The sequence below is a fragment of the Aureococcus anophagefferens genome (assembly GCF_000186865.1).
Source record: "Aureococcus anophagefferens unplaced genomic scaffold AURANscaffold_66, whole genome shotgun sequence".
NCBI lineage: Eukaryota > Pelagophyceae > Pelagomonadales > Pelagomonadaceae > Aureococcus > Aureococcus anophagefferens.
The window spans coordinates 44,211-59,882 of record NW_008705618.1 but is presented as its reverse complement, the minus strand read 5'-3'; the positions used below and the strand labels follow the sequence as shown (position 1 = coordinate 59,882).

At 52.0% G+C, this 15,672-nt stretch overlaps 3 protein-coding genes across 3 annotated transcripts; 1 reads left to right on the top strand and 2 right to left on the bottom strand.

Annotated features, from left to right (window-relative positions):
- Positions 1-10,864: 10,864 nt before the first annotated feature.
- Positions 10,865-12,013, bottom strand: AURANDRAFT_72762 (hypothetical protein; the record flags this gene model as incomplete). Its single annotated transcript, XM_009043743.1, has 5 exons — positions 10,865-11,481; positions 11,531-11,543; positions 11,650-11,774; positions 11,834-11,931; positions 11,975-12,013. Coding segments are annotated over 5 exons (891 nt in total), but the record flags the coding sequence as incomplete, so codon positions are not given.
- A 452-nt stretch (positions 12,014-12,465) lies between these two features.
- Positions 12,466-14,422, top strand: AURANDRAFT_68127 (hypothetical protein; the record flags this gene model as incomplete). The annotated part of the gene is made up of 4 exons (XM_009043747.1): positions 12,466-13,894; positions 13,923-14,099; positions 14,156-14,262; positions 14,297-14,422. The coding sequence occupies 4 exons, from the start codon at positions 12,466-12,468 to the stop codon at positions 14,420-14,422; spliced, it is 1,839 nt and encodes a 612-aa protein (XP_009041995.1).
- Positions 14,423-15,275: 853 nt separating this feature from the next.
- On the bottom strand, positions 15,276-15,671 carry AURANDRAFT_34198 (hypothetical protein; the record flags this gene model as incomplete). The annotated part of the gene is made up of 1 exon (XM_009043742.1): positions 15,276-15,671. A coding segment is annotated over one exon (396 nt), but the record flags the coding sequence as incomplete, so codon positions are not given.
- Between the last annotated feature and the right edge of the window lies 1 nt (position 15,672).

Genomic DNA, 15,672 nt, shown 5'->3' with positions numbered 1-15,672 from the left:
CTGCGAGTGATCTTTCTTATAGTGGATCTTACGCAAGATTGTGGTTAAACGGGAGGCAGCTCCCACGGCTTTCTGCGATCTGCAGTGCCGTTCACAACCCCACTTGGGAGGATAATTGTGCGGAAGCTGTTGGCGAACGCTTCATTCTGCCCCTAGGGCGACAACGCGGGAGCATCAATGATCAACTGCTCATTGAGTTGTGGGCAGATTTGACCCCAAATCAGAATTCGCAACCTGTTGGCCACAAGCATAAATTCCTCGGTCAATGCCAGATTCAAGGGCGCATGCTGCGCAGCCCGCCAGCACACAGATTTGATGCGCCGTTGCGCCCAAAGGAGGGGATCGCATACTCGACACAGCCGCATGTCCAGGGAAGTATCTCTATCGCCCTGTCTCCCCGTCTAATGGTGTCGCACGTTGGTGACTCCGTAACTCATGGCGCAGCTGCATGGAAAAACCATGTCAGACGAGAGCGAATGCTTCGTTTGCGCCGCGGCACTAAGAATAGTCCAGCCCGGACACATGGAACGGCACCACAGAAGTGCATTTCGGTTCGTAAATTATCATTCAGTGGGATCTCGCAGGAGATACGCACTGTCGCCATTGAGATTTTTTATAATCGTCGTCGTGTTGCGCTAGCTGAGGCTAAAGACGCAAGTGATAGCCCGAAAGATGGTCCACGCTCTCTCGACTGCGGAGTGCCCATTGAGTTTCCAGTAGGACATGCGGCTATCGCTGGACACGAGAAGGCGTGGCCCGAAGTCAAGCTACTGCTTTGGAAAGTTGCGAAGGAGAACGGATTAAGGGAGGGATTTCTTGGAATGGCCCTCATTGCGGGAAGCAAGTCGACAATGATGCAACCTCCGCTCAAGTATGGTCGGTGCCCACAAGGACACGACATGAAAATATCTTTGATGCCGCGATACAACGTCACACGCGACGCAGAGGGCGACGTTTCTACAGTGGTCTCTCTTACCGCATGCACATTGACCGAGCAGTCTTTCTCAATCGACGTTGATCGTTGGGGGGCAGATTCGTTTCCATACAAGTTGCTAGCAGTTCAAGTTCCTGGCTCTCGTGGCGGCAGTGACAAATGCGATGCTAGCGCAACTATCAACTGGGCTGGCACACGCGTCGGTGATACTGAATTTCAATCCGCGGATAGCGCGCGCCGTCGTCACTGGGGCAGGTGTGACTTCTTGCTTCCAATGACTCTATCTCCAAGTGACTGTATACTTTATATCTCGATTCGCGGCGCTAAATCCAGCTCAGTCAAGAATGGACCCTCGGGTGTCCGCTCAAGGTTCCTCGGTCACGCAGCTATCCAACTAGGTATCGAGGGTCAGGTGCCCCCATTCTGCACCACATACGCGCTCCAATCAAGAGAAATAGACGTCAACTCGCAATGCCGTATCGACCCCAAACTTTCCAATTGCCTGGATTTAGAAGAGGCGTCAGTTCATCAAGGTAGGCTCCCCGCCATCCTAGAAACCGGTCGTATTTACCATCCGCCGGGTCGGCTTGGTAGTGTTCGAGTTCGTCTTCATCAGAGAAGTACGCAAAAGCCACTTGTAGAAACAGCGGTGGTCACAGAGGGATCGCGAGCCCGGCTGAGAATTGCAATACTGGGAATTTCGGGCCCCCTAACTAAGCCAGATGTGGCCGAAAGACCCAAGCGCTGTATAGAGAGCCCCTCTCTTGCCGGGCTTATGAAATCACTTGCCACATCGCAATCTTATTCTGCTAAGCTTACCCCTAGAAGTACGAGGGACTTGGGAGATCTTTCGATTGCAGTCTGCTATGGATGCCAAGAGAAGGTAGTGGCAGCAGAATTAGCGCTGAGGTCGGGGGGGGGGGGGGGAATTACATCGGAATTCAGGATCGCGCCCCAGGAAGTGCTCGTGTGGTTGCCAAAAGTCTGGGCAGCGGACTGGGCACGTGGCCGTGGTGCGCTTTGGATTGAGCTGAGACGAGGTAAGGTGCTACAAGGCATCGCTTATCTAGGTTCCAATGCACTTGCTAAGATCCCGCGGTACTGCAGTGAGGCAGAAGTTTGCTACCTCGAGTTGCGAGCTCGCTTCAGACCCGTCGGCAACCTGGCCAACTCCGTGTTCTCACCACGACTGTTGCGACCTCGCAATGACAAAAGGAACGACCTCTCGCAGAGACCCACCTCCTTCCAAGTGTCACTTGCTCAACTTCGATATCGTGTCGTATTTGAGGACGTTTGTCTAACCCAGAAAAGTGCACCAGGCGCAGAGATCGCAGGGTCACCGTCCGCTCTGCATGCCACGACTCTTTCTCGCCACACTGCCGATGACATCATATCTAGATTGCGACTGTTCATTGCGGGCGTGACAGCACTTACAGACCGTCCGCAAGATACTCGCGAGAAAGATACTACTATTTTCATACATTGGTCTGGAAAAGTGGTCGGGTCGTGTTGCCCTGCTGCCCCGTCTTCGGGGCTCCAGGGGTGCCTTGATAAACAACTTTTCCTGCTCCCCTTTGGTCGCGGCATTGCAGGTGCGGCGCGTGACGCTGATGTGCTGTTACTATCAGCTGCAAGGGACCATGGGAATTCACACGCGCTCTGTCCAGGATCGCGTGCACCTGGCATCGCGCATGCCTGCGCAAACGAGACTCTAGCCTTTGCCTGGAGCGAGTTTGAACGCCTTTCCTCTGCGCATACCGACTACTACGTGGACCCACCAGGCGGCTGCTCACCTCTTGATGTAAACAAATTGCTCAGGACATCTCCGCTTGAATTCGAGTTTGCTAGAGACGGTAACATCACTGCGCTAATGGCGAGCATTCGAGACGGTCGTGGAACCATAATTTCGGCTGCCGGGAATACATTTCTCACCGCCCATCTGATTATTGAAGAGTCACGTGTCGCATTACCGCACGCTTTATCGTTGCAGTTGCACGGGCTCGCGTCTTTGAAAGATCCGCGTGATTCCAGTGCTGCCCGCATGTCCGACCCAACTCCGACAGTACCCTGGGGACAAACGCATCTTGTGGGTGCGGCTCGATGGCCCGGCTCACTCCAAAGGTGGCCGTACGTGTCCATTTTTGGACCAGGATTGCGCGGAGGCTTTGTTCGCGGGAGGGCGCATCATGTCGGCAACTTTTGGGATGGAAGAAGCCCCTGGCCAACCAAGCTAGATGCCTGTCGTACGGCTCATCCACCGCATGTCTTCCCCCTGCCAGTGCCTACATCGACCTGGCCGAGTACCGCAACAATTCCAGCCTGCGCTTTAGATTTGCTAGTGGTCGATTTTGGTGAGCATTCACTAGAAGATCGGGCGCATGCCGCACGCATTCAGACCTGGTACCGGCGCTCCCTCGCTCGTAGATATGCCTCTTGGCTGCAGTCATGGACCGTTACGCGGAAAGCTCATTTCTGCGCGGTTCTCCGCATCCAAAATGCGTGGCGCGTGTACAAGGGTCGCTCATGTCGAAACCTGCTTGTTCAAATTCGGAAAGAAAAGAACGAGCGCGCGTTGGCAGCCACGAAGATACAACGCGCGTGGCGAGGGCTTCATGGACGGCGCACATTCCTCAATCAGCAACGAGCTCATAGCGAGCTTTCTTTCAAGGCAACCAAGAACGCACTGCATTTAGCGGATGTACGGCGCCGAGAGGGTGGTATTATCTTGAATGTGCTCGGTTGTGATGACCTTGCGTGTGCGGATCCATTCGGGAAAAGTGATCCGTACGTGGTAGTCACATTCAGTGGCGTGCAAGTTGGCCAAACACTGCCTAGACACCGCACCGTTCGACCGCGCTGGACTGCTCAAGAATATCTTTTGTACCCAATTGGCAGACCCGATGATGACAAACATGGTACAATCGCCCTTGCCAGCCTCGGAGGTGCAAAACCGACACTTGACACGAACGCGGCGAGTTTGAACGGTGCCAAGACCGAACGCAACGACACGTTTCAAGATAGCTCAGTTTGGCTGACAATAGTTTTGCAACCCAGAGACCGCGAGCGGATTGTATACGCGGCTTTTGCCTCTGCCTGCCAAATTTGCGACGCTGGGGGAATAGTATGCCTGAGGAAACCTCTGAGTTATGGATTTCTAGTTGCGCGTCTCGGCACCAAAACTGTTCACACAGCACTAGTGCCACTTTTACCACTGGTATCAGGGACTACCCCGAACAGAGTGGCAGGGGATCGACACGTCAATTATGCTGACATCATGCCCGTATGTATCACACGCTTCGCGGAGAATCCCCCCTCCTCGAAAGGTAACAGCACGGTTGCAACCCCAGGCGAGGTTCGTACTTTCCTCGGTGGGCTGCTCTTAGAAATCGAGGTCTGGAGTACCGACAGAGATTCGAGAGCGTGCCTCGTTGGTGGCTGCGCTCGATTGCCGCACGAGAGCAAAAGTCGTTCCGACTCAGCCAAACTGCGTCTCAAAATGCAATCCAACACATTGTCTACGCCCAAAGAAATTGTGCAGGAACCAGTGGAAGGACTACCCAGCCCAAGCCCATTTGTCGGATGCATGGTCGTTTCTGTGGCAACCCACATTACTGTCGGTCCTTGTCCAGAGCTTCAGTCGCCTCGTCTGGCGGGCGAAATAAAAAAGCAGCCAAATGAACAAGACGCGCCTGCAAGACCGCAGCCGAAACATTTCGTGCACGTGGCCGGGTTTGCGTCTCTCCTGGAGCCGTATATCCAGGGTGATGACAGAAAATTTAAAATGGCGGCACATCCGGGTCTATACCTGCGGTTTACGCTGGGCATGAGCAGCCAGCGATCTTCCACTTCAAGTTGCACAGCTCTGATCAAGTGGCCTACAAGTGAAGTGGTGACACTGGCTACCTGGTACAGTCTGCAAGGTCAAAGTAGCATTCACATCGAACTCTTCGAAGACAACAATCCATGTCTAGACGAGCTCGTTGGGACTGCCTATATCAACGTGTCCGATCTAACCAGCAAGTGGCAGCCGCTATCAATCACTCTGCACCATAAGTACCACGCTCTCGATATACCTCTATCATTCTGGACCGTCGTCACAACAGAGAGTGCTCCGGTACCACCTAAACTTGCTTCTGATCATATTCCATTCAGACGGGTGCAGGATCTGATTGAAACTCTCCAGATTAGCGAGAATGGTGGAGAGATTCCAAACAGCGCGCCGTCACAACGTGGATTCGAATTAAAAATGTTTAAGATTATTGCAGCATCACTGCCAGAGACAGAGTACTGGGGATCTTCCTGTGGCAACAGACAGGATCCATTTTGCGTCATTTACCTCTCTGGACACTCAGCTAGGACAACAACAAAGAATGGCAAGGGCACAGATTGTGAATGGTTTGGTGAAGTTCTGGAGCTTCTCATCGACTATCTTCAGGGCCTCGCGATTGTTGATGCTTTCGAACGGATTAAAAAAGGTGCTGATCGCACCTCCGCCACGCGGAGAGGGGCGGCCGCGGCAACATCGCTCGAAGCCGAGCTTATTGTCCAGGTCTGGAACGATAATTCGCCGGCCAAAGACGTCCTCATTGGCGAAGCTCGAACCCCTCTACATACTTGTCTAAATAATCTAGGATCAGAGCAGGATGTTGAATTGATGTTGATGAGACCACCCCTGAAGAAAAACGGCCCTCCCAGACTTCAAGGCTCTCTGCGATTTTCGATCGTGGCAAATCTTGCACGGGAGTTTTTCATCCAGGGAAGTGACAACACAAATTGCCTCGCCACGGACGCGAAGTCGATGATGCCGAACGAACTGCGCGTGGCTGTCATTCAGGCGCGTAATCTGCCCGCAATGGATCGCAACATTCTTGGACAGCTTAGTACTTCAGATCCATTGGTGACATTGAGTTGTGCAGGTGGGCGCGTCTCATCTTCAGTTAAGCAAAAGTCGCTTTATCCAGTGTGGAATGAGATCCTTTCGTTGAGGGTGTGCCCCTCGAACGCTGCAGATAGTGCTCCTCTGCAGCTTGAAGTAACGGTTGATGACTGGGACGATCTCTCTGGCAATGATTTTATTGGACGAGTTGACATCCCGCTCGCCCCACTTCAAGAAGGCAGATCAACACGCCGCTGGTATGTGCTCGCTGACAAACCAAGATTGCACAACGTACTCTCAGCTCCTGCGCTCCCTGCTCTTAAGGCTCGGGAAGGTCTCAATGATCGAGAAAAGCAGAACATCAGCGGCGGGCTCATATCCCGTGGAGAAATTGAACTTGCCGTCCAGTGGCGGTATGCCTGGAGTTCAACACGAATGTGTTTCACGTAGAAGTTCACCGAGGGGGAATCGACCGAGCAAGCGTGCGTTAGGGGTGCCCGGTTGATGATATATCATATTTTTGTCGTTGTCAAAATGGTCTATCAGTGTTGGTACCCCCACACCCGGACCGAGTGCTGGTCTTTGCTGTGCTTGTACCATCTCGGGTCAGCTAGGCCTGGGTCTCCCATACAAAAGCGAGCTCTTGCGGAACAACTGGCTATTATTAGCAAAATTTCTCCCACTGCTTTGAAATTTTGACGTGATTTCAAAGACGCGCGCCCGTACTTAGGTACAATGCATCTCTCGACTATTTCGAGACGCTGGAGGAGCCTAATGAACTCAAAACTCTGCCACCCAATGAGCTACTCGTTGCCTTAATTCGGGCCAGAGGCCTCAATCACTCCGTGCGTGGATATTCTGGTCAAGCAGCAGCAGATCCATTCACGAAGCTTCGTGTGAACGACGAGGAACGTCAGTCAAAGGTGGTACAACGTACTCTCGAACCTCAGTGGAGCGAGAGATATAGAATCCCAGCGGCTGATACAGCTGGCGTAGCCTTGAAAATTAGGGTTTTTGACTGGAATCTTGGCAGTGCATGCGAGTCACTGGGTCATGCCAGGGTAGCGTTGCATCAGTTCTCCGATCGTCAAGCACACCGGCGATGGTTTACGCTCAGCTTTGACGGGGCTGAGGATCATAGTGGCGGAAGCTCGTGTGGGGAAATCGAGTTGGCATTGCGCTGGGTTCATAATTCCGACCTTGCATTTTTTGACTCTAGAGGTGCCCGGGATGGCAATGACGGTTTTCCTGGGATGCGGCCCAATTGCCTTCGCATCGCAGTCATTCGCGCAAAAAACCTGTGTGCAACAGATTTTAGTGGTTCTAGCAACCCATACACTGCACTCTCTGTGCTACTTCGGGATCGCGTCACGGGGGGCAGTGTCGAAAGTTCTGACAAGAAACATCGCTTGAACCACCAAGGGACACAAAAAGTAGAAACGCGGCGAGCTGACTCAAACAAAAGTTCAGATCTGTGCTATAGAAGCAGCCATGCAGTCACTCGAATCGAACAAAGTACACTGGATCCGAGATGGGACGAGGTCCTCGCACTCCCTTGCATGCAGATAGAAGGTGATGAGAGTGAGGGCTCAATGCAGGCCAAGAGCTCAAAACTCTGCATCGAAATTGAGGATCACACTTATGTCGGCGTTTTGGGGATGCTTGGCGCCACAACGATTGACTTAAGCAGTCTGATTGACCGCCGTCGTCGCCGATTCTGGGTACCTCTCCTGGCCAGTTGCAAGGCCACCGATGGCAAACCAATAGCACATTCGCGCGGCAAACTCGAACTTGCCTTACAGTACTTTCGGTGTCTAGACCACGTGCTTTGATTTGACACGGTCCTCTAGGTTATTTTTCAACCCCAAGCTAGAGGCAGAGGTTATCTTAAGGGTGTCCCAACTGCGGGTCTCGAGTAATATAACGTCTCTTTTTGACGTCGGTGATAAGGCATTTTTGTATCTCAACTTGGGTGGGATCGCATTAAGCACGAACAAAATCGTCATGGGGGAGAGCAAGTCTGATGTGCATCTTGATGATGGAGAGATACTTTTATCCGTCACATCCAAAGTCTTGCGAGATGAGCGCCTTTATATTGATCTTTTCCGAGAGATCCGTTGCCGCGATGGGCCTAAGCTAATACTCAATGCTAGTGGGCACACATGGTGTCCATATTTTCACTTAAACACTGGTTCGGACAGAAAGGCATCCCCACAGCAAAGGATTTGCTTACGAACCGCATTGCGTCATGGAAACTGTGACTTTCCCGTATCTTACCTTGAATTCTGCATATCTGCGGACCCTTGGTATCCTGGGGTGGTAAGATCGAGCGACCAGCATCCACTTCCCGAAATATGCCTCGATGTTTTCGACGAAGACGGTGACCAACAGGGCGAACATCTAGGAAGAGCAGCCTTGCACGGGGCTAAAATTCAACAGACATACACACTCATTCAAGCAGGTACGGGGCAACAGGTTGTCGATGGAACGGTGTTAGAATTGCCATTGCGACCTCGATCAGCTCGGGAAGCCACGGCAGCAGCGGTCATAGTACGTGGGACCATATCAATAAACGTATTTGCGGCCAGAAGTCTTGATTTTCTCCAGGACCGGTGTTCGACGCTTGATTCTGAAGTGGCCTCGAGAGCAACCGCGCTTGTCGTTGAGAGATCTGCGATTAGCAAAACCAGCTCTGATATTGTGAGAAGTACCCTCGTCACTATTCTAATGGCTGCTTGGAACTCGATGGAATCTGGTCGCCACCTACTTCTCCATATTGTCAATGGAAGTGACCTGCGTGCACCGAACAGGGAGAAAGAGAAGGAGCGGCGAGATGCTCGCAGCCTTTTGTCACCACGGCCCATTGTTGCAGACGTTGAAGATAATTTCTCACATTTTCCAAATGCGTACTGCGTGGTTCGATGGAATGGTGTCGAAACGGGACGCACTCCCAGCTGTGCGCACACACGCAATCCCTCATGGTGCGCGCATATGCCGCTGCCCCTTCGATCAACGCCAAACAATGTTCCTCTTGTCGAGCTTTCACTTGACATATTCGACGACGAAGCTCCCTTAGATGAGATTCAAGATCATAAGTCAAGTGTGGATGGCGCGTTTGTCGGGAGACTTCATCTGTCTTCTACACAACTTTGGGAGCTTCGTCGAATCACCGCCCTGCGCTTGACTGGCAATGGTTGTGGACACGCTATGCTTGCAGAAAGCAAAGTCGACTATGCCTTATCGCGCCACAAGAAGCTTCCGCGGGATGATACTGCAGGGGTTCAAGAGGATGACGACGAGGACAACAGGCACGCAGGACCACAAGTAACGCTCACAATAAGCGATATGGCGGCAGCCGAGCTTCCCGACACCACGCTTGCCGCCAGACTATTTGGCCGCCTGTCTCGTGCTAAGCAAGCACCATATGTGGTCGTTCGGCTGTGGAATATTGAAGCACGTTCCTCAACGGTGAAGCACGGTGGGACGAGCGTAACTTGGAAGCATGAACGTCACAACTAGAAAATCGGTGTAAAAATCATTTGTTCTCTCAGACTGATTCAGAAATTAGGTCTATCTATGATCGTCGACGAAACTTTGTTGAGCGAAGAGCCGCTATTAATGCAAGTTTGGAGCAAACGGGCTTCGCCTCTACCTGATTATCTGATAGGAGAGTCTCGTGCTCGTCTTGATGCGCTCATCAGTGCCGGTGGGAAAGCAACGCCGACAACCTTCGAGCTTGGTCGCCCAGGCCATCGACAGCAGGGTGTAATTTCGTGCTCCTTGAGCTTTGAACAGCAAGAGGAGACTGGGGCCATGTCGGGGATTCACCAAAAACTCACAGAGGCCTCGCGTGATGCTATTGGCAGCTTGGGCTTGGCTCTGACCATAAATCATGATGCAGAGGCCGCTACAGAGGCCTACGCTGGTGCCCACACCGCACACCTCGAAAGGCAAGAAGTTTTGCGTACTGAGCGAGAGGCAGCAGCAGTCGCCGCCGCAAATAATCGCCTGGATGTGCAAAGTCATTTGTTTATTGAGAATTCCAAAGGAAATGCAAGTAATACCGTCGGTGAAAAATATGGGGGAGAAGCGACCCTGAGGAGGCAGCATTTACCGAAGTTTTTTGATTGCCGTTCGTCCGCCGATTTTCACGGCGGAATAGACCCAATAACGGGTCTACCTTGGAGAATAGATAATGCAGGATGCCGTAGATTCTTTTTGGGACTCCTTCCCAGAGGGCAGGATTATAGTTGACGTGGTGTGTGCAATGTACCAAATGAATCCGAGTTGGCACCTGGATTGCAAAGAATCACCAAAAAGATGGGCGCAGCCGCATCTTGGACTGGTCGGGGTTCATTCACAAGACCCTGTTGTAATATACCAGGGTGAACGCAAGGAACCCAGCGGCCCTGACGGTGCGCACCATGCTTGGCATCCATGCCCCTGACGAAAAATCAGCTTCCCAGCGTTGGCTACTATGGCCCTTGAGACTGCACTTTGCTTGAGACTACGTATACAAGTGCCCCAGGATAGTAAAACAAAGGGCCATGGTGAGATGGAACCTAGAGAGATAGGGGGATTTCTACTCTACAGTCGCCGGACAGTGCACCTGCTGGATAGTAGCTTGACTGGCGTCATCGCGGCGTTAGTGGCCTAGTAAACTATCCCCACTTCCTACATGGAGTGCGGCTTTTAGTCAGGGGCAGGGCTTTTCGGGGCTCTTCGCGAACACCATTGTGCCAGCCAATCTGGGGCGTGGTTGGCCAAGTATAATTGGTTTCTTTAGTGCCCATGAATATTGTTGCCCTAAACAACAAGCTAGTTATTGACATGTACATGTACCTGATTTGTACTTACAATTCGCCATATTTGCAAAATATTGTCGTCCGAAACAGAAGCCAGTATCCAATCGTCTCTTGGGTTCCAGCTTAGGTCAGAGATTTTGTCGTTGTGACCACCGTGGATGAACATGAGTTCATCAGGGCCATCGTCGTGCAAATTAGGGACGCTTGTCTGTCCCGCCCCAATTTTATTAAGATCCCATACACGCACACGCCTGTCCGCTCCACATGAGGATAGTATCGAGGCGCTGAATGGTGCCCATTGCAGCTGAAAAACTTCTTTGGTGTGGCCCGAAAGCGTATGAATGGCTTCGGAGGTGTTCCGAATGTCCCAGACTTTGATCGTTTCATCTGCCGAGCCGGTAGCCAACAAAAATTCATGATGTTGGTTAAATGCTATTGCATTTATATCGGCACAGTGAGCAGCAGTGACCCGTGCAAACGGATCTTGCTGCTTATTTCGTGCATCCCACAAGAGCAGCTGCCTATCATCACCGACTGATCCAAAGACGTGAGGATTATGCGCGTGCCATGATACATCTTCGACAACATCAACGTGGTCCTGCCACGTGCTTAATGCGGCAATCTTCATGCAGGCTTGGTTGATATCCCATAAGCATATACTACCGTCGTCAGAACCACTCAGAAGCTGTCCAGCGATGTGCGGATTCCAAGAGAGACCATAGCCTTCCTTCGTGTGCCCGGTGCACTGATGCTCAGGACGAAAGCTCCCGTCTTTCGGTACTGATGGGTGTTTTGATACGTCAAACACATGAACTTCGGAAGATGGCGACTTGGTGGCCAGAATAAAAGGATTCTGAGGCATGCACCTAGCGCTACAGACAAAAGTTTGCAAAGTGTTTGCACCGTAGAACTCACCGATTCACCTCACCTTGATGGTTTATCTTTATGCAAATTTCAAGCTTGCCGTGCGCTCGATTTTTGTAGACTGTGACACAGATAAGATCCAATGCCGGAGTACGTGGATATGTGAATACCTTTGGTCATATCCATGTCCAAGTCGGGTAGTTTGATAGATGCTATCATTAGATAGTTCTGTTCACCATTCGACGTATGTGTACCAAGCACGAGTTTCTGCGCCACATTCTCAGAACTGCGTTGCCTACACAAATCACAGTGCTCTTTTTGAAATTGATATGGGCCGACGGGTCAGGAATCCACTGTATGGTCAAAGACGGCCACTCAAGAGCGTGTGTCATAATGAGATCATAGAGGAAAGGTGCATTTTTTTTCCATATTTTATATTCTTCGTGTATAACCTTTTGATAATAAATCCACTGATTGTTTATATCAAAGCATCACCTTCATTTGCATATCACTACCATCGGCTGTTTCAATCATTTATGTCAATGAATGTAGGATAATGGAGCTGGGTGTGCCTTCAACATGGGCTCCACCCAGCTCGGGAGATGCTCGGGGACTAGCCTAGTCTAGGACCCCCAGGAAAAGAATAGGGTCGGCTGGATAGAGCTAGGAGAAGATTTTCCTGGGTGCGCTCCAGCGCTCAATAATAGAAGAGGATGCCACGAGCGACAGCCGATAACTCGTCGCAGTCTGCGCTGCGCCATCATACGCAGAAGAGGACTCGATCAGACGCGTCGGTTTCTGGGGGGGGGCTTGATGGCGGTATTATGCGCCCCCCTCATGCGGTTTTTGGCTCCTCGAGTCTGAAGACCACGGGGTTGGGCGGCGCGCCCATCGTATTAAAGTTTTGACTGTCAAGTGAAAGTGTTATGAAATTTTCATGGACACAATACGTGTTGAATGCCGCACAGAGTGGTCAGGTTTGGGCAATGACCGAATTGGCAATATGGCACCTATTCAGGAGAGAGAAATCGATTGCCTACATGTGGTTTGCCTGCGCTAAATTGGCCGATATCGACACGAAGAAACTGAAATGGGAAATACTTGAGCGAGAACCCTTGGAGTATGTTGAAGATAACATATCTAGAGGATCCCTGGCGCTAACTGCTGAATCTTTTGCTCCATATGCTAGCGCAATCGGATCAGGATTAAATCCTGAATGGCCCGACTTGAGCCGTTCAACTTCGAATTTGTCGGCGTATCGTCATTTCAGCATTACCAACGGAAAACAACGATGGGCCAGGCGTGTGCTAGCCAGTCAGGAGGCATTGAAGGTCGTGCTTTCATGTAGGAGCCAGGCTTTCAACTTAGCGACAAAGAGTCTGCTGAGCGGCACCTTATCTTTTGTAGGAGCGTTGCTCGTGATTCGGCGTCTCATCGTGGATGCGTTGTCAATTAGAAATGTACCGATGCCCCTTCTGGAAGGTTTGGATATAGCGCAGCGGAACTTTCTCAAAAGTCTGAGGCTCTTCATCGTCACCTACTGGACCATCGACGGTCCGTTGGCGAGTAGTAGGCACTGCACTCCACCACCGAATTGTGTTCTTGACACTGTACACGCCCTTGCTGCGGCTAAATTGCTCGACGAAGACGTCTTCATCCTTGCCATTAGAATTATGCGCCGGTGGGCCGAGCCCCTGGACGATGCCCAACAGATTGCTAAAAACAGACACTGCCCGGGTAAGGCACTTGGTGAGTTCCGGGACGATATTCCACGCGTTTTGTGGTGTGCCGAACACTGGGTGATTCTCTACAAACCATGCAAATGGGCTGTTTCCTGGTGTGCCAAGATACGTGCTGACATGGTCAAGGTTGAACGCACCTGGGTGATGACACAGGGAGGTTTGAGCGAACACAGGACAATAGCCCCTCTAGATTGTGACCTCGAGCCATTCGGGCCTGGTGATCGACAAGCTAGGCCACGTGATTTATTATTCTGGCTCCTTCGAACCTGCGAGCAGCTCTCCATTAACACTTTGCCAGTGGCCTATCAGCAGCATCCAATTCAGGCGGACCGTTGCCTCAGCTACGGAGTTTCTCACCGTCTCGATGCACAGACATCGGGTCCGCTTATTGTAGCGCGGTCCTACTGGGGATGGGCTTGGCTCCAGCTCCTGTTTCGCACGAAGAGAGTGGCAAAACATTATGTGTGCCTTTGCGACGGTCTCGTGAAGCTGGCGCCTGGCACACTCATTTCCTGGCCGTTAATCCGCGAGGCCATCCCAGGTCGTGTTTCTATGCGTTCGATTGTTTCCTGCAATGGTATGGGCGCCGTCACGGAGATTGCTGCCGTTGCTCATTTACTTGGGCCGCACGCACACATGCATGGGAGTGGCCCACATGGACACTTAGCCGCAAGTAGCAGGAAGTTCAGCACCTGCAGCAGTAGCAGTCATCCGAATCAAACTTGGTACAGTTTGGTTGAGATCCGCCTTTGGACGGGCCGCCTTCATCAAATCCGTGTGCACATGGCAGCCGAAGGCCACCCGCTCGTCTCAGATGTCCTTTATGGTGCTGGACGGAAGTCATGGTGTCCACGCTTTTTCCTTCACTGTTTTTCACTGTGTTTCCGCTGCAATCTTAACACGCCTAGCATCAAAATCACGTGCCAGATGCCAGGCGACCTTCGTCGTGTCCTCAGCATGATGGACGCTTGTGATGAGTTGTCACACAATCTTCTTCTGTCCTGGTTAGGGCGTGGTGGTACTGCGCGGAAAAACGACAGGGTCGGCTCAAGATTTGTTGGTGGTAGATGGTTAGGCCGCGTCACACGAGATGCCGATGGAAGAGGAAAACGCCCAGGCTTTGTCAAGTTTAGGAGCAACGATAGATTTTACACCGTTCCTTTCAGTCATACTTGTATTATTCAAGACAATGGAAATATAAGAGGCTCTTTAGTCCACTTTAATATTTTTATGGCGGGAAACGAGGCATGCGCAATTGACCTGCAATTAAGAGCATAATGCCAAGTTGAGAAGCTTCAGCTTTTCGACGCACTGCCACTTCCCACAAATCCAGGGGTGTGCAGGGCGTGGGAGCGGGCGCGAAGCGCGGCGACTTTTCTGAGACGGTCGCGAGCACGGTGCCGACGTCCGCCACCGAGGGCGCCACGACACGCGTCGTCGGCCTCGGAAAACCCGGCGGGTCTGAGTTCGCGACACAGCCGCCGCCTCGCCGCTCCGCCTCGCGCTTTAGTGCCCCGTCCCCGGTGCTATCCGCTGGTGCTATCCCGCTATGTGTGTGTGTGGGGGGGGGGNCGGTGGGGGGGGGGGCGGCTCCATGCGAAGGCTGCCCAACGGGCTGGCGGCGGTTTGTACGGCCAGCGCGTCCGACAGTCGGACTTTTGGAGCCCGCGCGCGACGAAGACGCCGTCATGGTTTGGGACAAAACCATGACTCAAACGAGACCGTGAAAGATCACCTGCAGAGCACCGTGGGGTAAGGTGCACTGCAACATCAAGGTGCAGTTCACTGAGATGAGGGTGGTAACCTCTCTATCTCTCTAGCCGCAACAAAGACCGGTTGGCCAAGAAATCTTGCCCCGAAGTCTCTCGGACAGTAAGATCCTGTTTGTATGGTCTGTAGTGAGATATTTCCACCAGGTCGCCTGGTCTGGCCCCGGCCCGCCCGGCTTCCACTACGAGACACAAGACCACCAGTGGTAATCAAACAGCCCTGCGAAATAGCCCCCCTTACCCGGCCAGGGTGCTACAAAACAAACACCGCACTCAGGAGTTTTGCTACTCCAACGTCTTGAGCAATCTGAAGAGGCCAGCCGCCTCTCGAATGCGAGAGAACCCGATGCAGAAAGCCTGCACTTCAACGAAAAGATCATTGACGTCTACAATCTTGTTCCTTATCAGAGACTGTAAAAAAACACAGACTAACCGCACTAAGCGATTCTGATAGTACTTGTCATCTATGTTCTCACACGAGGAGATGCAGTTGGAAATATACACACGAATAAATTCGGCGGGAAGTTCAGCCATCCCATCAGTCGTGAGCCGGTTAACTACCTCCATCGAGTGGAGTGACATGTCCATTTTCACAAGAGCGGAGAGGTACTCCGGGAGAATCGGTGATCCCATGAGCTTAAGCAAGCACTGAATGGCAACCATCGGATTATTCTCTACGACT